The 22727-nt window shown below is 41.8% G+C and overlaps 1 protein-coding gene across 3 annotated transcripts; it reads left to right on the top strand.

The window, feature by feature from the left end:
- The first annotated feature begins 1613 nt into the window (after positions 1 to 1613).
- Positions 1614 to 22429, top strand: TMBIM6 (transmembrane BAX inhibitor motif containing 6). Of its 3 annotated transcripts, none has more exons than XM_054719100.1 (10): positions 1614 to 1720; positions 11820 to 11906; positions 12275 to 12383; positions 15064 to 15184; positions 16866 to 16914; positions 17020 to 17117; positions 17320 to 17399; positions 17869 to 17969; positions 19252 to 19327; positions 20394 to 22429. In XM_054719100.1, exons 2-10 carry the CDS (start codon positions 11851 to 11853, stop codon positions 20415 to 20417), a joined length of 714 nt encoding a protein of 237 aa, XP_054575075.1. In that variant the 5' UTR covers positions 1614 to 1720; positions 11820 to 11850; the 3' UTR covers positions 20418 to 22429. The 3 variants fall into 3 exon arrangements, with proteins under 3 accessions (XP_054575075.1, XP_054575077.1, XP_054575076.1); XM_054719102.1 differs by lacking the exon at positions 1614 to 1720 and adding an exon at positions 2330 to 2411; XM_054719101.1 differs by lacking the exon at positions 1614 to 1720 and adding an exon at positions 2479 to 2534.
- The last annotated feature ends 298 nt before the right edge of the window (positions 22430 to 22727 follow it).

Below are 22727 nucleotides of genomic sequence, written 5' to 3'. Positions count from 1 at the left end.
TGCCACCACTGCTGCACTCACCAGCCGTGAGCCTGGCTTCTGGCTGAGCAGCCCACCCTCTGTGGGAGTGCACTGACCACCAGGGGGCAGCTCCTGCATTGAGCATCTGCCCCCTGGTGGTCAGTGCATGTCACAGTGACCGGTTGTTCCCCCGTTCAGTCGATTTGTATATTAGGGTTTTATTATATAGGATATATATATTTCTAGAACTAGGATTTAAAGCTAAATTTAATCAGTCATAAAAACCCTCTGTTTCAAGAGACAGTATAGCTTAACAAGAGTATGGGCTTCAGAATGAGGTACCCAGAGCTCAAATTCAAGGTCAAACTGCGTTTCCTTATCTTTTTTTTTTTTTTACAAAACTGTTTTTTAGATATATTTTTATTATTTATTTCAGAAAGGTAGAGGGGGAGAGAGTGATAGAAACATCAATGATGAGAGAGAATCATTGATTGGCTGCCTCCTGCACACCCCACACTAGGGATGGAGCCCGAAATCCAGGCATGTGCCCTGATTGGGAATCCAAGCATGACCTCCTGATTCAACCACTGAGCCACGCCAGCCTAGCGGTTTCCTCATCTTAAATGTAGTAATTGTTCCTGCCTCCCAAGGTAATTGCAAAAATTAAATTAACTAATACATATAAAGCATCTTAAACATTGTCTAGCACAGTGGTCGGCAAACTCATTAGTCAACAGAGCCAAATATCAACAGTACAACGATTGAAATTTCTTTTGAGAGCCAAATTTTTTAAACTTAAACTTCTTCTAATGCCACTTCTTCAAAATAGACTCCTCCAAGGCCGTGGTATTTTGTGGAAGAGCCACACTCAAGGGGCCAAAGAGCCGCATGTGGCTTTCGAGCCACCGTTTGCAGACCACTGGTCTAGCATATAAGAAGCAGTACACGATACATGTTAACTAGAATTATTATAGAAAGCAAAGTAAAAAGAAAATTAAAATAGCCTATAATCACAAAGGTTTTACTTTTGCTCACTAATAAGAAGCAAAGGATAACAAATTACAAATGTATTTTTATTGATTTTAGAGAGAGAGGGAGAGGGAGAGAGAAACATAGATGTGAGAGGGCAACATCAATCGGCTGCCTCCTGCACACCCCCTACCGGGGATGGAGCCCGCAACCGGTCATGTGACCTGACCATGAACTCCGACCTTGATGCATGGGATGACGCTCAACCAACTGAGCGACACCGGCCAGGGCGAGAGTGCTTTTGTTTTCTAAATCTCTTTCCCTCTTTAACATTCCATAACAAGCCTAAAACCCTAGAACCCCGGGACTTGACAGCGCTACCCCATCACGCGTCGCGGGGGCTCTATTATTTGCTAGGTCGGGGTCTTGGGTGGGGCCTGCCTTTCTTCACTTTCTCCACTAGAGGTGGCTTTGCACGGCAATCCTTCCTCGCTAGAGGGGAAGAAGGAGGAGACCTATTCTACGACGTCGGTTGGTGGCCAGGGACTTGATTGACAAGGGCATTAGCGAATGGCTCTGACGTAAGCGGCCGAAGTTCGTGCACGTACGGCCGAAAAAGTGGCAGAAGTGCAGGCACCGGCCAATGAGGACTGGTCCTAGAAGGAGCCTGGGGCGGGACTTCGCTGGAGGGGCGGACTCGGGGTAAAGAGTCTGAAGCGGACCCTGGGAGAGTCAGAAGCATTTCCGGTGTTAACAGAGCTTTGTGGGCTCCTGAGAGGCGGCTGAGAAGGTACGTCTGAAAGCAGGGTTGCGCAAGCCGGGAACGAAGAAGGGGTTAGCAGTTATTGTCTTAACGACCAAGGGAGTGGTCTCCGTTTTCGGGGAGACTGCACCCCGTGGGAAAAGGCCCCTGCCCTGCGACTGGACTCCGGAAGGCTGGGCGGGGAGGGGGAAGCGTGGGACTGGTACCGCGCTTGCGTTACTATACAGGAGCGGGGGAGGGGCGGGGGCAAGTCAGACCGGTTTTATGGGGCGTCCGGGGGGAGCGCTAGCGAAAGCCCCCTTTTAGCTTCTCTGCCTTCCTTCCAGACTTCGTCCCCTCCCCTTAGAGTAGACGCAGGGGCCCCTTGGCCCAGGCCCGTCTGGAATTTAGGGCACGTCCCCCACCCCTTCCTTCCGAGGGGAATGAAAGCGAAACCACACGGGTGTGTGATCGCCCCCGCCCTGCCCGACGGATCACTGCTCTGCTGCGGGCCCTGGGGACCTGTGGCCCGGCGCCCCTGCGTGAGCGGCAGGGGCCTGGTCGGGCAGGCTGCCCTGTCACGGCGGGGCGGGTGATGTCACACTCCTGTGACACGCGAGGCTCCTTAGTTACGTGCAAGCCAACAGCAGAAGCGGGAGGTGTGGAGAGAGCGGGCTGGGCTTGGCTTCCTGCCCCACCGGGCAGCCCCGCTCTGGCCTGATTGGCTACCTTCGGGCAGGTGAGGTGGTTTGGCCTTGTTGAGTCCGGAGCCTGTGGGCGTCTTTCTCAAAGTCCTATTAGGAAAGGCGGCGTCGGGCGTTGTTGTTTTTCTGGGACCTGCTCGCTGGAGCTGTGGTAATAGGTAGGCTGTGGCAATTTTGTCTGTTAGGTGTGGAATAATACTTACTGCCCTGTGCCAGCCCGGGTTGCATTGCCCACCCCAAAGAAGGACAGAAACCTCTTTGAACTTGAGACTGTGTTCTAGCAATAGTTAACTTGTGAATGTGTAACCGAGTAGAAGCGCTGACTGTGTCTGTCTGAAACACTAAAGATTTTAAGGTTAAAGGTTAACGGAGAATGGGCTTTTCTAGTTACTTATTGATATTTATTTCTATTTTATCTTTTGAATAGTTCAGGGCAGATTTTTCCAGTTTCTTATGGCTTCTGTGAACAAACTTATTTCTGTAATTATTAGATTAACTCTTTGATTTTTTTTATTCCTCTTTGTCGAATATTTTTTCCTGGCTTAAGTACTACGTTGACATTTAGATGATCTGCCATTTTCCTTCAGTGGGGACAGAATGAATTCTTGAGAAATGCAATCTGTAATTTAGATTCAGAGTTTCCTTCTTAAATTATTCATCTTGTGGAAACATACCTTAGTACCCACTTTCTTCCCTTCTCTTCTATTGATCTGACTAAAGTCTTACTCTCGTAGATAATAGGGAAGATAAAATTAACCAATATAACCAGCATTTAGATATGTATTTGTTGCTATGGATATAGTTCATGCTTATTGTAGAAATGCTAAATAATACAGAAAAATGTCATAGGAATCAACATATGTTAATTTTTGAAAAAAAGACTTCTCTTGATCTATGCCTGGAACTGCCTTAATGAACACTTGCTTTTCTACTGTAAGGTGTAGTAGTGTAAAGAGTACCAGCCTTTAGAGGTCTGATGTTGGTCAAGTCAATACTGCTGTCTGTTTAGTACTTTATAATTATTTCACACAGATTTGCTTATTGGCATTCAATAAGCTTGGTAGAGTAAGTATTCATTATCCTTGTCTTACAGATGAGAAAGCCTAGAGGACCATAGGTAAAATGATTTTCCCAAAGTTATTTGGTAGAAAATGGCAGGGCTCGTGACTCCAAATCCAATGCTTGTGTCTCTTTGAACTTTCTTTTTAATCTTTAAAGTGGGACTAGTCACTCTTTCCCTTCCCTCAAGCATTCGTGTGAAGATTAAAGGGGATAATGTATATAAAAGCACTTGGAAAGTCATATAATTTTATATAAATGTATTCAGTGATATTATTATAGAAGGCACTACGGCTGGCCTGAAGAGTTTCACTTTATTTCATAAACTATCCCAAGAGTATTAATCTCCTCTGGGAAAACACTGAATATTCCCTTGATGCTCAATCTTCTAAATTATCCTTTGCTACTTTAATTTGGCTGTAGAAGCCTAGTAGAAGTGTCTTCCACTCAAATGTTTTGTTACCCCAGAATTTCTAATAAAATTTCATGGAGTAGTTTTAATGCACATTTTTGTTTCCCAAAGACAGTGTTTAAACTAAGGAGAGAAAGACAGTAGAGGTTGGCTTTTAGGACAACTGGAGTGACCATTCAAAGTAGGTCTCCCTCTGCCAGCTGGGGAATGTCGATTTGAGATTATAACAATCTTGATCAGATAATGGGATCTAGGTTTGCTCTGGAGACTCCTGGTTGTGCTTACGTGTGGGGGCTAGCTAGCAAGCTGATTCTTATGCCAGCTCTGCTCTGAAGGTGCTTAAAACCAAATGTATGAGAGAAGTTTTGGTACAATTAATGGAATCCAAAATACTTGAAAAAAGAGCTTCAAGGTTGAGGAAGGAGTGGATGCGCTGTTTGTCCTAATTTATGCCTGCTTTCATTTGGACTAAATATGGTGTTAACTGGGGAGGGATTGCTGGTTTATACAGGGAGGTGATTATATATTTACGACAGGGTTTGGGAAACATCTGGCCTGAGGGCTGTATAAAGAATCATTTGGTCTTGCCCTGCCAGGGCAATAGGGGTGAGTTAATTAAATGTTTGACCAAATGTAGCAGGATAACTTAAAAAAAAAAAAAAAATATATATATATATATATATATATTTTATTGATTTTTTTTTTTTTAATAGAGAGGACGGGAGAGGGATAGAGAGTTAGAAACATCAATGAGAGAGAAACATCCATCAGCTGCCTCCTTCACATCCCCTACTGGGGATGTGCCCGAAACCAAGGTACATGCCCTTGACCGGAATCGAACCTGGCACCCTTCAGTCCGAAGGCCGATGCTCTATCCACTGAGCCAAACCGGTTAGGGCTCAGGATAACTTTTAAGTTAATCATTTTGTATGTCCCTTGATGTTATAAGTATGCAAATGACCCTTGACAGAAAAAGTTTCCCACCCCTGATTAGGACATTGTTTAGTGTCTGTCAAACAGTTGTGATTATAGAGCGTGATTCAGTAGTGGCAAAATTTGCTACAAAAAACAATTTTGTGAAGGCAATGGACATTCCATCTTTAGGTACTGGTTTGGTTTTGAGACAGTCCCCTAGAGAGTATTCAGTGCTGGCTAATCCAGAGATTTGGGCCCAAATTAAGGGAAGGTAGGGGCTGAGACATTTAGATTACAATTATCAAGCTAGTGACCATTTACTTCATCAAAATCCCTACCACATCAGATTATCATTTAGTGGTTATTAGGGTCTCAAAATAGGACAGGAGGTACAGTGTAAATGTACCAGAAGGGCATGGCATTTATTATTTTTTAATCCTCACCTGAGGATATTTTTTCCATTGCTTTTCAGAGAGAGTAGAACGGAGGGAGGGGGAGAAAGAGAAAGAGAAAAACATTGATGTGAGACACACATCGACTGGTTGTCTCCCACATGAGCCCCGACCTGGAGTGGGGAGCAAAACTTGCAATCCAGGTATGTGCCCTTGGCCAGGAATTGAACCCGAGGCCCTTTGGTGGGAGGGCAATGCTCTAACCACTGAGCACACCAGCCTGGGCAAGGGGCATGGCATTTAAAGAAACGTAAATTTAATCAGTAATAAGATTTGTCAAGTTTCTTTAAATTCCAGTTTGTAATTTTCTTAAACACCCACCCCCCCAATTAAATCTCTCATTGGGTAAATAGTAAGCCTTAAGGATATAGCTAGCTGTGAGTTAATAGTTGAATAATACTTTTTAGAAGTAATTTACAGGGCATATGTAAATTAGGCCTGTGATAAATGTCTTCTAAAACTAGACTTTTACAAGGGATAAACATACACTGAGGACTTAAGAGTAATGATTATTTACACTAGTAACAATAATGGTTAATATACTGAGCCAATCTTATGTTTGAAACACTATTCTAAGCACTTTGTATTATCTCATTTAATCCTCAACCCTATGAAATAGGTAATATTATATATTACTCTTTTACTAGTGAGAAAACAAGCAGGAGGTTAAGCCCCAGAAATTTGTTGTATGTCATACAGCTCATGTAAGAACAGCCAGAATTCGAGTGCAGCAGGTCATACTTTTAACCACTATGTTAAGGACATAGTTATACAGATTCTGAAAACTATTCAATAGGAAGAATTACTGAAAAATTACAAACAGTTCCGTCTCCTTTTTAAAAAATTTTGCCACATGGGATTTTTTTTAATTTTCTCTTTTAAGTATCAATTTGGTCCCTTCTGAATGTGTAGGAACAGAATGAAGAACCATAATTCAGTCTACATTTTTAATTAAATCTGTGAACAATGTTTTTTTGAGTTGCTGGTTTAATGTTGCTAAATTGTATACACTGGGGCAGCTGCTGTTCTGACTTCAGCAGTAAGCAAGCTTTTATTTTTCAAAGGCAAGGATTGTTTCTTTTAATGCATACTAAATGCATGATTCTGTTTTGCATAGCTTTTGGTCATGTTTTATTCCTGTGCACTGTACTTAATAGATGTTGGAATAGATTTCAGAGAATTTTCTTTTAATTTTTTATTTCTTGATTGGAGTGAGAGCCAGAGGGAAGGAGAGGGGGAGAGGGAGGGAGGGAAGGAAATTAGTTGTTATACTTATTTATGCATTCATTGGTTGATTCTAGTATGTATCCTGACCGGGGATCAAACCCAAAACCTTGGTGTATAGGGACGATGCTCTAACCAACTGAGTTACCTGGCCAGGGCAAAGAATTTTTTAAATTTAAGGCCTGGCACTTAATAGTCCTTTCATTTTAGTACAAGGGTAAGGAAAGGAAGATACCTAGAACAAAACAATGGATTTAACAAGACACTAGACACAGATGTTCATTGATAAGAATGTCTGTCTCCTCATAGTTGTTAAAGCTAAGAATTGCAGTAGGGTAGAATTGTTGATTAAAGACCTATCTTTCATATCTCAAGAATATCCTTCCTTCAGGGTTTAATAGACCAAGTTAGATGGGTTGGTGAGTATACACTTTTGCTACCTGTACATATTTCTTGCATTTGTGTTTCATTTCTTGGTTAAAGCTGTGTTAAATAGGAGGGATTTTGAAGGGAGAAGCCCTTCGTTTTCCTTGCTTTGTTTTAATAAGCAGTATAGTCTTTGCTTGGGGCAGAAGGGAAGGGGGGAATAATAATGTCTCCTCCTGCCTGCCCCTGCTGCTCTTTCCTCCCCAAGCAAAAACAGATCACAGAATACCTAACTCAAACCAATGTTTTTACTTGTTTTTCTTTCATGGTAAAGCTATGCACTGAGTTTTTTGTTTTGCTTTTTGGGTGCCTCTGGTAGAGGAGACACTGAATGATTGACCCTTCCAGTAGTTTTAGCAATATATGCATGACACATTTTGACAGGTTCTGACAATTTGGGGATTCCTGCTCTTGTAAGGATGAAGGCTTAAAATGAGGCTCTGAACCATATTAAAGGAATTTGGTTGTGATTAACACCTGAATATTTACTTGTGTACAAATGTAAAACAAGCAAATTTCCTATGAGTCCAAGAGGCACTGTCCTCATTGTATTCTGTGTAAATAATCCCACTTCCTTGTTTCATAATTCGTTGAATATAAACGTGGATAGTGGAAGAAAGGATCTAATTTCTAGATTTCTATACAAGTTGGGATTTGGGTAAGGCAGACCAATGCTGGTATCACTTTTGTAATGGGCTTAGATGTCTGTGGAGACTGCCGGATTAAAGAATTTTTGAACCACATACAATGTACTTGTTTATTTATTGAGGTAAAATATACATAACAAAATTTAACTTTTTAATATATATTTTTTTAAACAAAGAATTTCCTTTATCTGTGGAGGCCCCTCTGAATGTTAGCTGAGTTACTTGGTTAATGGTTTTGAATACTCAAGCTCTCTTTTGGTATGGGAGCTGTTACTTTTGAGTTATGAACGCAATTTAATCTTGTTTAGCTGAGTTTGTTTATTGACCTTTAAAATGTAGATCTCTTTTCTGTACAGCTTCTGAACACAACTAGTTGAAGCTAAGATAGAAACCTGATAAGTTTGTCTCTCTGGAAAAACTTGTAAGAACAGTTTTCTAACTCATTACTTATCTGCACCTTAGTTCTTGTTTGTTTGGTACAGACATAGAGCAAATTATCGTATATCCTTGATACTAAGACCAACTTTTCCCCCTAATATTTTAACATTTCAGAAAATATGTAATATGTACATCATGTCATTGTTGTTTTTCCCCCCGCAAATCCTCACTCAAAGACACATTTTATTGTTTCAGAGAAAGGATGGGGGAGAGAGAGAGAAACATTGATTGGTTGCCTCTTCTATGCACCCCAACTGGGAACCGAACCCACAACCTACGTTGGCATGTGCCCTGATTGGGAATTGAACCCGAAACCTCTTGATGTACAGGATGTCCCTCCACCAACTGAGCTATACTGGCCAGAGCATATCATGACATCTTAAATTTCTGTACTGTATTGCATTTCTTTTCCCCCACAAAGTTATTATTAAAGTAGTTGTGTGTCATTGTGTCTGGAAAATTTGGTAGTTACATTTTCTCTTTAAATGTTAGAATAGGTACTAATGTTGGAAAGCTGGTTTTATTTTTCATGGTTTTAAACCAGAAGCCACCACTAAATCATGGAGAAATTCCTATTTGACACCTCCCTCCTTACCCTCACAATCTTTGATGATTTTGGTTTTTCCATCAGCAGTTGTAAGAGATCCCTGAAAAGAGGCAGCCAGTGCCCCCTGGGAAATGTCAGAGTGAACTGGGACAGATGATTTTCTGCCATTCTCTCCTAAGTTTCCACTCAGTGGGGTCTGGTTAGAGTGTTGCCCCTTTCTGGCTAACAATCCCCTGGGTATTTGAGTATTTACCCCCACCTCCTCCTTTTTAACTCGAAATTGGAAGCAAGAGATGCTTTATCATTGTAAATGCTACTGAGAAACTTAGCTCGGAAGGTTGCTTCAGTACTGTTGCAGGTTCTGTCTAGGGATGTCATTAGGGGTGTTAATGGAAGCTTTAAACAAAGACACTTTCCAGGTGCTGGATTCTGCCATCCTGTAAGTGTGCTCTCTAGAGAATGTATTATTCATCATGGTTATGGAAGGCTGTGGTTGGCAGTGCAACAGCCTGCAATAATTGCACCATCTAGATCAAGAAGACTGGAGCCCTGAGACTTAGAGACGAGAGCAACAGCTTTAGTAGGTTCTGCAGCTTCTCACTGTATCCATCCTTAAGAACAGAACAAAAGAATTGAGGTGAGTAGGGATGGTAAGAAAAGAAAGAGGAAATTAGAAAGCAAGCCAGCCATTTTAATTGTTCCATTTGTGAGAGAGCCTCAGGAAACAAGTGGTAATGATGCTTTTGAACTGAATGGCATCTTTCCACTGGCCCAGGATTCCTCAGGAAATTGGTTTGTGGAATTTTATTGCGCAGATGAATTTTGCTGAGTATCGGGTTAAATGCTGATTAGAATGGGTGTGAGTAGTTGGCCTGTCTTTCAAACAACTTACATTTTCTGTTTTAGTTGCCCCTCCCCCCCCCCTTTTTTTTTTATAAATTTGAAAGGGATGGTTATGGGTCTAATAAGAATCTGGAAGATTTATATTAGGAGAGATGAAAGCTGTTGATTAGATTTTTAGTTCTGTAGATTGGGCATGTTTATTTAGGATTGCATGTGAGATAGAGGAGGGAACAAAGCTTAAGAGCCTGACTTATATGGTATTGATGTGTAATGTGATCTGGGTATAGTTTAGTTTGGGGGAGGGCGGGGGGAATGCCATTGGGACTCTGGCCAGTGTGGCTCAGTTGGTTAGAGCGTAGTCCCTTATGCCAAAGTTTCGGGTTTGATCTCTGGTTAGGATACATACAAGAAGCAACCAATGAATGCATAAATAAGTGTAACAACAAATTGATATATATCTCTCTCCTTCCCCCTCTCCCCCCTTTTCTCTCCCTTCTCCTCTCTCTGAAATCAATCAATCAGTCAATAAAAATGCCCTCTGAGACAGTTGGCAAGATCTAAATAAGGTCTGTAGATGAGATAATAGAAGTTGCTTCAGTGTTAATTTTCTGATTTTGATCATCACTTTTAGGGTGTACACACTGAAGTATGTAGAGATAAAGGGGCATTGTGTCTGCATGGCAAACATATATATATATTTTAGAGGGAGAGATAGAAACATAGATCAGCTGCCTCTTGCATACAACCCCTCCTCCCCCCTCCCCCCTCCCCCCCACACCAGGGACCAGCCCGCAACCAGGTATGTGCCTTGACCAGGAATCAAGCCACTAATCTCTTTGGTGAATGAGACGATGCTCAATTCACTGAGCCACATTGGCCAGGCTGTCTGTCTCTCTCTCTGTCTCTCTCTCTCTCTCTCTCTCTGTGCATATATATATATATATATATTTTTTAGTCTAGATATTGCTAAGTGTAGAGAGACAATAAAGTAAATATGGTGAAATAGTAACATTTAGTCTGGGTGAAGGGTATGTTAAAAATCTTTTTTGCACAAATTTCCTTTTTATGGAGGTAAGAACTTTCCTCTTTTTAAAATTGTGAATCACTTTTTAGTTCAGTTCTAAAATGCATTAGGTAGTAAGAAAACCAAAAAGCCAATCAGAAAGAATGTATGCACCCCTGTGTTCATAGCAGCACAATTTACAAAAGCTAAGATCTGGAAACAGCCCAAGTGCCCATTTGTAGATGAGTGGATAAAAATGTTGTGGTACATTTACACCGTGGAATACTATGCAGCAGTAAAAAAAGAAGGATCTCTTACCCTTTGAGACAGCATAGAGGGACCTGGAGAGTATCATGCTAAGTGAAATAAGTCGATCAGAGAAAGACAAGTATCACATGATCTCACTCATATGTGGAATCTAAGTAACAAAATAAACTGATGAACAGAGTGGATCCAGAGACATGGAAGCATGGAACAGAGTGCAGAATCTTGGAGGGAAGGCGGGGGTGGATGGGTGGGTGGGAAATAGTCAACCAAGAACTTTGTATGCATATATGCAGGGCCCATGGCCACAGACAATGGAGCGATGAGGGTCTGGGGTGGGGGTGAGGGCGGGCTGGAGGGGGTCAATAGGGGAAAAGGGGGGACATATGTAATACTTTCAACAATAAAGAATTATTAAAATAAATAAAAATTAAAAATAAAATGCATTAGGTAGAAAGCTTCTACATATATATTTTTAAAATGTAAGTCCTAGTGCAGACCTTTATAGTTTTTTTGTTTTATTTTTTAATCTGAGGTTCTATACCTTTGCTGAGGGAATTCTGTAGCATCTTGAAACAATGACATAAAATTGCTTTATGTTCCAGTCACTAGGTTGCTAATTGAGAATCTCTCAAAGAAACATTCGTTTAAATCGCCTTCTAAAAGAATAGAAATAAAATTTTAATAATGAAATACTTTGGGGAGAGGAAGATAGGTTCGTTTCCTCTGTGTCATTCGAAATGGTTCATTATGAGGGGGTAAATGGTGAAGGGAAAAAATTTTAATTAATAACTAAAATTGTTTATTATGATTGCAAATGTATTCTAGAAGGAAATATATAAACATTAAGATGGTTGTGTTAGAACTGGGATTTTAAATAGCTTTCATTTTTCCATACTTGTATATTGCTTTTAAAAATATATATATTTTTATTGATTTCAGGGAGGAAGGGAGGGGGATAGAGAAAGAGAAAGATCAATGATTACAGAGAATCATTGATCGGCTGCCTCCTGCACACCCCACATTGGGAATCGAGCCTGCATCCTGGGCATGTGCTTTGACTGGGAATCCAACCGTGACCTCCTGGTTCATAGGTCAACACTCAACCACTGAGCCACGCCGACTGGGCATATGTTGCTTTTTTAAATAAGAAAGTTTGTTTTTTTGTCTGTACTGGTACCTTTAAAATAACCTTCCTTCCTTTATTCTACAGAGTGGAGGCTGTGTCCCACAGACTCGACATCATGAACATATTTGATCGGAAGATCAACTTTGATGCGCTTTTAAAATTTTCCCATATGTAAGTATTTTGACCTTGACTGCAGTTTCTTTTCCTTTCATATCTTTTTTCCCCTAGTTTATTAACTTCTGTATATTTACTAGAATCCTGAGGATAAGCACCCAGTTCCTAAGGACTGCTGTGAAAAAACTAGAAAGCCATTTAGTTATTCTAGTTTCAGTACTGATTGTTCATAATTTTGGGTTTGGGGCTCTTCCCCAGCATTTAAGATTCTCTATTAACCTGTTTTCAAAATATTCTTTTTTTTTTAAATTGTAATATAACTTGCACATACTCCCTGGAAAGGAGAAGAGAGGCAATGATTCTTAGCTTAGAGCTGAGCTTGGATTGGTCCCAGAGTGATGGCTGTTATTAACATTCTTTCCCAGAACCCCCTCCACACAGCAGCACCTGAAGAAGGTCTATGCCAGTTTTGCCCTCTGCATGTTTGTGGCGGCTGCGGGGGCCTATGTCCATGTGGTCACTCATTTCATTCAGGTAAGAGCAATAAATTATAACTGGAAGAAACTAGCTCAGCAGAGTGGTCCAAAGCCTGTGCTCCTCCTTAATCCTTTTCAGTAGTTTAGCATCTGAACTCAGCCAGCGTCAGCCTGAAATCAGGACATATGCGGAGCCATTTGAATTTTCTGGCGACTCTGCCCTCCAGATACTGACGTGGTTAGCTTCACAGTGTCTGAACCCTGACACTGAGTGATGGTGTTGCTGATATACAAGATCCCCCCTACCCACTGAGTAGAGGCATGATGTGCATGCTGGGATTCTTCTCCACAGTAGCCTTTTTATCTTTTCCTCCTTTTCCCCTTTTTTGCCTGAATGACTGGAGTATTTAGATACAAAACACTGATCGTATGATTAATTATCAGGAGGGGCAGGGTTGAGACCTTTAAGGATTTGACCCATTTTACTCTCTGATACACTTACTATCTGCACGTTTGAGTGAAAAACGCTTCAATAACTCATTTTCCTGTGTTGAGGGAGAGTTTGGGTTTGATCAGCAGGAATAGAAGGGGGACAATTGAGGAATAATAAGTTTAAAGCTCTCACTAGCCACGACTTGTTGCTTTTAGTGTGTCCTTTTTAGTGTAAGTACAAGGATGTGCCTGTGTTGGCATGGCACTGCTGAGAACTATCCCACACTCAGATATTTCCTTGCAGGGACTGTGTGAAAAATTATTCTAGATACTCAAAGGCTAGGAATTTGATCCCTTGAATTTAGACTAAAACATAATCTACCTCTTAGGCAAGAGTGGCCCTTTTAAGTAATGTAAAATAAAGTCATCATTATCCATGGATTTCATATTTGCAAATATACCTACTCACTAAAATGTATTTAACCCTAAAATCAGTATTTTTGCAGACATTTGCAATCATATCCAGAGCAGCAAAACGTTTGAGTTGCCCATCACATCCATGTTCCAGCTGAGGTTGAACCAGGCAACACATTACCTTATTTCAAGCTCTCAAGCTGTAAACAATAGTCCTTTTCACTGTCTATTTAGTACGACATTTCTTTTTTCATTTTTGAGCTTTTTGTTGATAATTTTGCTGTTTAAAATGGCTCCAAGCATGGTGCTAAAGTGCTCTTACTGTTCCTAATTGCAAGAAGACTACTATGTGCCTTAGGGAGAAAATGTCTGTTAGATAAGCTTTGTTCAGGCATGAGTTACAGTGCCGTGACTGTGAGCCCAGTGTTAATGAACCAACAATATATATCAAACTGCCTTCAAACACAAAACACACATAAAACAAGGTTATGTATTGATCAATTGATGAAAATGTGACTGGTGGCTCCCAAGGACCTAACCTTTTATTTCCCTCAGGAGCAGTTGTTCAGTATTCACTAATTCATTGTTCATAGTGAGTTTACAGAACATAACTACTGTGAAGAACAATTTATACTTTTAAAGGAAGAAAGGACCTTCCGTGCCTACATACATCCTTAATGATTTCTCTCTTATATGCCAATAGGTTTTTCCCATTTGCTTTGTAAAAAAAAGAATTTTTTTCTTACAAAACTAAGGCATGTTTATTGTAGAGAATTTGGAAAACAGACTAATGATAAGTAAATGTAAAACTATAATCCTATCACCCAGAAATAACTACATGCTCTTAATGTTTTGGTACTTTTTGTTGTTGTTAATCCTCACTGGAGGACATTTTTAGAGAGAATAGAAGGGAGGGAGGAAGGAAGAGAGAGAGACCGGGAGACATAAAGATACCAGTGTGAAAGAGACATATCTGTTGGCGCCTCCCGAACTCGCCCCAACAGGGGCCAGGGATAGAACTTGCAACCCAGGTACCTGCCCTTGTGCCCTTGACCGGGAATCGAGCCTGCGACCCTTCCGTGCTCAGGTGGACACTCTAACCACTGAGCCAGGGCAGTTTGGGTACTTTTTTGTTACTTACCCTTTGTCCCAGTCCTTTTAGGTTGCTATAGCAGAATACCGTAGACTGAGTGGCTTAAACAGCAAACGGTTCTTGTAGTTTTTGAAGCTGGAAAGTCCGAGGCAAAGCTCCAGCAGTTGTGTTGTGTGGTGAGGGCCTTCTTCCTGGTTCGTAATCGGCCATCTTCTCGCTGTGTCCCCACATGGCGGGAGGGATAAGGAGCTCTCAGGGTTCCCTTTTAAACGGCACTAATCCCCCTCATGAAGGCTCCACCCGTATGGCCTCATCATCATTCAGAGACCCTATTTCTAAATACCATCGTATTGGGGGTTAGAATTTAAACATGAATTTGAGGTGGGAGACACCTTCCATTTATAGCACCTTCTCTCAGTCTCTTTTCTCTGTATGTGTACACGTATTTGTGTGTGTTTTAAAGTGATCAAAAAGGGGTCATTTCTACTTGTTCTACAGATTGGAATATGCTTCTAGCACTTGTCACTTTGGTTCATTTTTTCCTCTTTCTTGGGTAAAACTCATAGTTGGACTAGGATAGTTGTGGTTGATGGACTACCCAGGCCAGAAGAGCCTCCAGCATCCACCATGGTCCTAACCCTGTCCTTTAAATCTCCTTTTTAGCCCCCATGCCTTTTCCACTGCCTCCAGGTTAGAAGCAAATATTAGAAAGTTCAGATGAATAACTGAATCTAATAAAGTCTCTTGCAAAGTAAATTCGATACTTTCAAGTATTCAATTATGACTCTGGATCTGACAGGCTGGCCTGCTCTCTGCCCTGGGCTCCCTGGGGTTGATGATTTGGCTGATGACAACACCTCATAGCCATGAAACTGAGCAAAAAAGACTGGGACTTCTTGCTGGGTTTGCTTTCCTTACAGGTATGTATGTTACAGGATTGGTCTAATTTTGGGGTTTGGGGGGGGGTGGAGACTGTATATTTTAGTATCTCTTTAGACCAGGGTCCAAGACTTGTATTTATTCTGAGTCATCCCAACTGGTACACTTACTATCCAACCTTATATTTGAATGTATTTTGCCTTGTGCTGCTTTCTTATTTCATGTAGGTGCATCTTGCTTCCCCATCCAGAGGGTATGCTATTTGTGACTAGTGACTGATGTCTATTTTTATATCCAAAAATAAGCATTTGTGTGCTTGAATGAATGAGGTTTAAGAGCTTAGGTAGCATAACTTGTTACTGATAGGCATTTGATTAAACAAGGTCCAAGTATCTTAGTTGGACTCATACTGGCAACTATCATAGAAGCATCCATCTATTCTGAACCTTGCAGACAATTAATTAAAGCCATACATTGAGAACTGTCACACAGGGCCCTTTGCTGATCTCATGAAAAGAATTAAAAGCACAGCACTTCTAGAATTATCATTAAGAGAAACCGGACCAAAGCTACACAGTAAGAATACTTGCAAAGCAGCATTTGAGTTGGTACAACTGGTTCTGAGTGAGTCTAATGTATACCATGTTGAAGAAATTGTAGAAGGTAGGGATTTAGAGATTAAGATTTTTAGATGAGGAAAGCTGGATTTTGAAGACATTAAGGAGTGGAATCAGAAGAAAGGGGAGTAGCCAAAGTAGAGGTAACGTTGGAGCCAGAACAGGCTGCTGCTGTGTCCTCCTATTGGCACATGTCCACCTGCAGAACTGGTCTGGCCTTTTTTGCTACAAAGAGAGTCAGTCCTGGATGACTACACGGTTGCTGGCTACAAGGCTCTGCTTTACTCTTAATCCTTTTTTTCTAATCTAATTCCTGATCTGGCCCACATTACAGGCCCACATCACTTCTCTTCAGAGTTTTGCAGCCTTTATGATGTAGCTCAAAAATGTTTGACATGCCGAGGGTTAGAGAGCAACCGAAGGACTTGTACACATACATAGTCCTTAGCATAACCAATGGACACAGACACTGGGGCAGTGGGGGCTGGCCCGGGGTGGGAATGGCAGGGGGGAGAGGGTTGGTCAATTGGGGGAAAAGGAGACTTATGTAAAACTTTAGACAATAAAAAAAAAAAATGTTTCACATGCTTATTTCATTTTTCCTAATCTCTGTTCCTCCTGGGGGTCATCAACAATTTTCAGCTAAGAGGACTTTTTGCAGCTCTATAAATAAATAACTTAGTCAAATTTAAGTTCTCTTGAAAACAAGGAAAATTGAGAGATTTAATTACTTTAGTCCACATGTTTTGTCTGTCTTTTTAGGAGCATGGGCATGCTTATGCTATTTAATGACGAGCTTTTGGATGAGGGTTCTCTTCAAGAATTGATGGTAGTGCCCTAGCTGGTTTGGCTCAGTGGATAGAGCTTCAGCCTGCAGACTGAAGGGTCCCGGGTTTGATTCCAGTCAAGGGCATATGCCTGGGTTTCAGGCCTGGTCAGACGTGCAGGAGGCAGCCAGTCAATGATTCCCTCTCATCATTGATGTTTCTATCTCTTTCTTTCTCTCTGAAATCAATAAAAATATTTTTTTTAAAAGAAAAAGAAAAAAAGAAAAGCAAGAAAGAATTGATGGTAGTAATGTGTTCTGGGGCTTTTTGTTTTCTAGGGGTTGGCCTGGGCCCTGCTCTGGAGTTTTGCATTGCCATCAACCCCAGGTAACTGTTTTGGTAGTGTCTTATTCTTTCTACTTTTGTGAATGTACCTTCTAAATATAAACTGGATTCCTATAGCCCTCAATCTCATGGTCTTTTCCTTAACAGCATCATTCCCACTGCCTTCATGGGCACAGCAATGATATTCACCTGCTTCACCCTGAGTGCACTCTATGCCAGGCGCCGGAGTTACCTCTTTTTGGGAGGTAAGTGTGGATTGGAAAACACAGAGAGGGTCTCCACTCTAGGATTCTCACTAGATCTATTTCCCTACCCTCACCCCCCAACTTCTTGTGATTATTGGGGTGAAGTAGGAAGCCTTCATTTGGGGAGAAATGTAAGGAATGGCTTTAACTGGATTGCTTTACTTTGGCTCCTCTCAGGATGGCTTTTTGTCATCTCTTACAGGTATATTGATGTCAGCCATGAGCCTGATGCTCTTGTCTTCCCTGGGGAACCTTTTCTTTGGATCCATTTGGCTTTTCCAGGTGAGACTTTGCATATCATATAACTTTCCAGTGGCTATTTGCCTCACACCTTTTTCTTGCTTAATCTTAAAGCAAGATAGACCAGGAATCCTCCAGAATGCTCACCTGTTGGGCAGTGCCCTTGAAGCCTCCCCACTAACTTCCTAGGATGGAGCCTTCTGTGGTAAAAGTTCAGATTAAACAGGGGTTGCACATTGCTAAGAAGACAGTTTGCTCAGAGATATTTCTCTAGGTCTGTCCAGCCAGCAGCTCATTGTTAAAATGATTGAATTTCTTCCAGTGACCAAAACAATTAGTGCAGTATTGTGCTGACAGAAGTAATGAGGTCTTCGCTATGGTTCCCGTGAATGTCAATGTCAGTGGATTAGCATTCAAATGTACTTTCAAGTGGCCAAGAGCCAGAAAGAAGTATGGCTTTTTTCCTCAGCGGTGTCTACCAGATGGTAACCTCATCTCATTCTTTTGCCAGGCAAACTTGTATTTGGGGCTGATGGTCATGTGTGGCTTTGTCCTTTTTGATACTCAACTCATTATTGAAAAGGCTGAAAACGGAGATAAGGATTATATCTGGTAAGTGTGAAAACTGGTCTTTAACAAGAATGAAGGGCCGAACCCGGTTTGGCTCAGTGGATAGAGCGTCGGCCTGCAGACTGAAGGGTCCCGGGTTCGATTCCGGTCAAGGGCATGTACCTTGGTTGCGGGCACATCCCCAGTAGGGGGTGTGCAGGAGGCAGCTGATTGATGTTTCTCTCTCATCAGTGTTTCTAACTCTCTATCCCTCTCCCTTCCTCTCTGTAAAAAATCAATAAAATATGTTTTTTAAAAAAGAGAGAGAAGAATGAAGGGTGAGGCATACTGCTCCATTCTGCAGCTCTTTTCTGAATCCTAGGGACAGTCCTTTGCCTGACCCACCTTTCTAGGGATGAGTAGACCAGGTGGCACTGGCCAAGCTTTGGGGGTGTATGTGGGAGGATACCCATAGTTTTGGAACAATGTGCCGAATAGCATAGTTTCTTTAAATTCCTGGAAAATGTCAGATTTTTAAAAATTGAACTACTAATGTATTTGTTTTTAAGGAGTTTTTATTTTTATTTTTTGTTCATCCTCACCAGGAGATATTTTTCTATTGATCTTTAGGGAAAGTGGAAGGGAGGGGGAGAGATAGAGAGAAACATCGATGTGAGAGAGACACATTGATTGGTTGCCTCCTGCACACGCCCAACCATGGCCCAGGCTGCGGTGGAGCCTGCAACTGGGGTAAGTGCCCTTCACCGGAATCAAACCCAGGATCCTCCAGTCTGCAGATTGACGCTCTACCCACTGAGCCAAACTGGCTAGGGCTCCATACTTTTAATAGTGGTTACCTCCATACTTTTAATAGAGGAGAAGAAACTTGTGTGCATGCATACGAGCCTAACCAATGGTTAAGGACAACAGGAGGGTGGGGGATGGGAATTGGGGGATGAGGACAAATATGTGACACCTTAATCAATAAAGAAATTTTAAAAATAAAAAAGTAAAATAAAAAAATAGAGGAGAAGAAAAGGGACCCTTTACCTTTTATTCTTCATACTTTTGTATTCTTTAAATCTTTAATAATGAGAATATATACACATAGTTTTAAAATATATGTATTTTTTCATGTTGAAATTCTCTCAAAGTTAGTAGTTCAGGGTTCAGAGTTAGGCCTGAATTTCTCTTTTTTTCTGTTACATGGCTTCATTGAATTGAAAGGATTTCTAACAGTTTTACTTCCTTAGTTGGTGGAAGTACTTGTGGGTGGGGGTTTTGTGTTTTGTGTCTTTGTGTAAAGGAAAGTGGAAGTGCAGTTTGTGATCTGGCTCTCTTTCAGGCACTGTGTTGACCTCTTCTTAGACTTCGTTACTCTCTTCAGAAAACTCATGATGATCCTGGCTATGAACGAGAAGGTTAGTCAGCCCGCTACCCGAAGATGAGCGAATAGCTACTGAGCTCAGTATCTGTGTGTGCTTCGAATTTGAAAACTTACTTACATACGGTGTAGGTCCAGGGTTATATAATGCAGGCCATTAAGTAAGAAGTAAACCTGAAGTCTTTAGCTAGTGGAGCCAAAGGAACAAGTAAAAACAGTCCTTAAAAAAACCCACAAACTTAATTCTAGTATCAAAGGGAAAAGAGCTTCAGTGGCAGCAGCTATACGAAGAATATAAAGGCTGTAAGGATGGTTATGATTCAGAAAAGAATATTCTAGAGGATTTTTATAATATTGGCAACCAGCTTTTGTAAATGTATTTCAGAAGTAGACCAATTTCTCCATTTGTTGGTCTTGATTTTTTTCCAGAGAAGCATTCTGTGTCTGGTTAGTGGGGAACAGTGAAACCACAGCTTCTCTTACAGTTCTCACTGTGGAACAAGACACAGTGCAGTGGTGGTGGAAGCAGGTGACTAGATGGGTTTGCTGGTTCTTTGGTCTGTGCCACAGTTGGACTGAGCACCCAACAAGTGTCCCAGTTTCAGTCAAAGCAACTCATCTTTCATTTGTTTAATACACCGAGCTTCCACCTAAGATTTACTGAAGAGTCCCCTAGACTAGAATATTTCTGAATGTTGGTTTATACCCAGGATTTATGCTTCCTTCTCAGGCCTAATGGAAAATTGGTGGTCTTGGCCTGGGTCTTGACCTCTTTAGTTCTTTTAGGGTAGACTGCCTGACTGCAGCCTTCCCTGATTGGGATCTGAGCTGTGGTGGTTGTGAGTAGCCAAGAGTGGTCACGTGGCCCACCTAAGTACTCTTGTGGTGGGAGGAGGAACAGTTGCTTGAAGTTTAGTCTGACCAAAAGTCTGTCAGCAACTTGGGGGTCCACCAGTGGACCAACTGTTACACTAAAGAAGCATTTCTCATTCCTTTTTATTGTCCTTCCAGTCCCTAACTAAACGCAGCCAGTATTGGCTTAAAGAGTTTTAGTTTGAAAGTCTGATGTCAAAAATTAATTGGGTAATTTTTCTCATTTCTAGGACAAGAAGAAAGAGAAGAAGTGAAATGACCATCCAGCCTTTCCCATTTTGGCTTCCACTCCCTCCGCCCCCTCATTTTCTCTTTGCACACATTACAGGTGGCGTGTTCTGTGATAATGAAAAGCATCAGAAAAGCTTTTGTACTTTGTGGTTTTCTCTATTTTGAAATTTTTGATCAAAAAACTGATTAGCAGAATATAGTTTGGAGTTTGGCTTCATATTCCTGGAGTTCTTCCCCACTCTGTTTTCTGTCATCCCCATCCCTAGCTTCTTCCTCCACTTAGGCAGCCAGTCCACCATGGTGAGGAGTAGAACCCGCAGAGGGAGACAACTCCAGGAGTCCGCTTTCCGGCTGAGCCGTACCAAGTGGATCTGAACTGTTTGGTAGAGCCACCTCGGCCCTTCCTTCCTCAGCGCTGTGGTTGGTGCCCGGTTTCTATGGGACCGGGCAGCGTATTTTCCTTTGGAAGGAAGTTTGCTGGTCCTGTTGTTACTCTGGCTCATTATAGCTGAGCTTCGGTCAACCCCTGCAAAGCACACGAAGAGCCTCCTCTGGTGGATGCTTTGCCTTTTCTGAGCTGCCCAAGTCACTGCTGGTCTGGCACACACACCTTTCTGCCTTGCCATCACAAAAGGAATGCGGATCTCTGTGTCCTCTTTCCTGTCCCTTGTCTGACCCTCAGGGAATCTGCCTGCTTTCCATCCCAGGTGGGAGGACTTCAGCCCAAAGGAAGACTGTTCATGTCAGGCACTTAGAAAAGGCTGATTATTTGTGGCAAGGTAGAGCCTAGAATTCCCAAATTTCCCCTGGCCTTTATTTTATTGGTTATCACCTTAGTTACTGAGTGGCCTCTACCAGATGGCTGTGATGAAAGATCCCAGGAGAGGAAGGACAGGGGAGGGTAATGGTTGAGCCTCTACTAATCCTGTCAGATAAACCTAGATAAGGGCTTGTTTGGGATAAAGTCTCCTCTGCTGAGTGGTTCTTTGTTCAGATCAACAGAAGGGGCTGTGATGACTTGGGAGGCAGCATTCATAAGGGTTCTTTGGTGCATTTTTGTTATCTCCCATCTGGTAATGTCCTACCGAATTATAGAAGGTGTCAAGCCAGAAGTTTTGGCAGGAGATAAATGTTTATTCTACACATGCATTTTAGTTTTTGGCTGTACACCTGTTTCCATAAATCCGCAGTCTTCCTGGCAGGGCCCAGGTGACCGAACCTGCAAGACACCTGATTCCCTGCAGCCTTTTGGTTGCAAGTGGAAAGAGGGCAGTGCTGATAGGAACACCAGCTCCTTCCCTGTGGGCTGCACAGTCAGCTGACACAGATGGACAGGCCTTGGGAGCAGTTGTGGCTCTGGCTGCTCACAGGGCTTCAGTGTAAGGGGACTGAGCCATTGAAAGCTTATTGCCAGTAGGACACCATTTTTGGCTCTGCCTGTTCACACCCAGTACACAGTTTGACCCAGTGCCTACTGATTTTCAGTGCGCCATATCCCTGAGCCATCCCATGAAAAGATTAATTCCCAGGCTGGGTGTATTCCCGGGGTGGCATGCCCCCCAGAATGGCTCGCTTCCACGGAGGATTCTGCCCTCTGATTTAGCTGCTGCCTCCAGCCTCTGGCTTGAGAACTTACTAAAGGGACTTCCTTCCCATTAAACCCCAGTAGCAATCCATACATTTGTTGATTCTCTGCTAGGTCCGAGAATGAGTTAACATCTCTTGAAGCCAAACTCCACCTCTTGTGCTTTTTTTGCTTTGGATAAAGGAGTTTTTCTTTAGAAACAGTGCCAAGAATAACAAGATATTTTAAAAAATAACACAAAAAAATACTTTTAAGGAAAATGTCTAACAGGTTTTTAAACCAGTAATCACTGTAATTACCGCTTTCTTTTCTAGTTCATTGGTTTTCAGCTCAGGCTGCATTCTCTAACTCATACTGTGAAAACAAAGGTGTTTTTGATCAGAAATATATGAAATCTACATAGTCTTAATTTGTAAAAAAACTAATAATAAAGAAAATTCCTTAACCTTTCCTGGTGTTAACGTGTTTTAAATTCAAGTCTATAGCTGAACATGGGGCTTGGGGGATTTACTGATGGGAGTTCATGGGATAAGATTTGCTCTAGGTGTGAATAGAAAGAAACAAGGACACTCCCCCCGCCCCCCCGCCACTTAGGCACCCATTCTGTAGCCCCAGCTTGCTACAAAGGTTGGGGATTTTCTCTATCCAATATATAGCCCAGGCCTTTTTCTGCCCTCCCCTTCCCAACCTTTATTGTAGTTGATTTGTGGTAGCAGCATGTGTAGTTGGTTCCAGTGTACAGCCACAT

This window comes from Eptesicus fuscus, chromosome 7 (genome assembly GCF_027574615.1).
Source record: "Eptesicus fuscus isolate TK198812 chromosome 7, DD_ASM_mEF_20220401, whole genome shotgun sequence".
NCBI classification, from domain to species: domain Eukaryota; kingdom Metazoa; phylum Chordata; class Mammalia; order Chiroptera; family Vespertilionidae; genus Eptesicus; species Eptesicus fuscus.
Note: the sequence above shows the minus strand (reverse complement) of the source record. Positions and strands in the feature narration are given on the sequence as shown.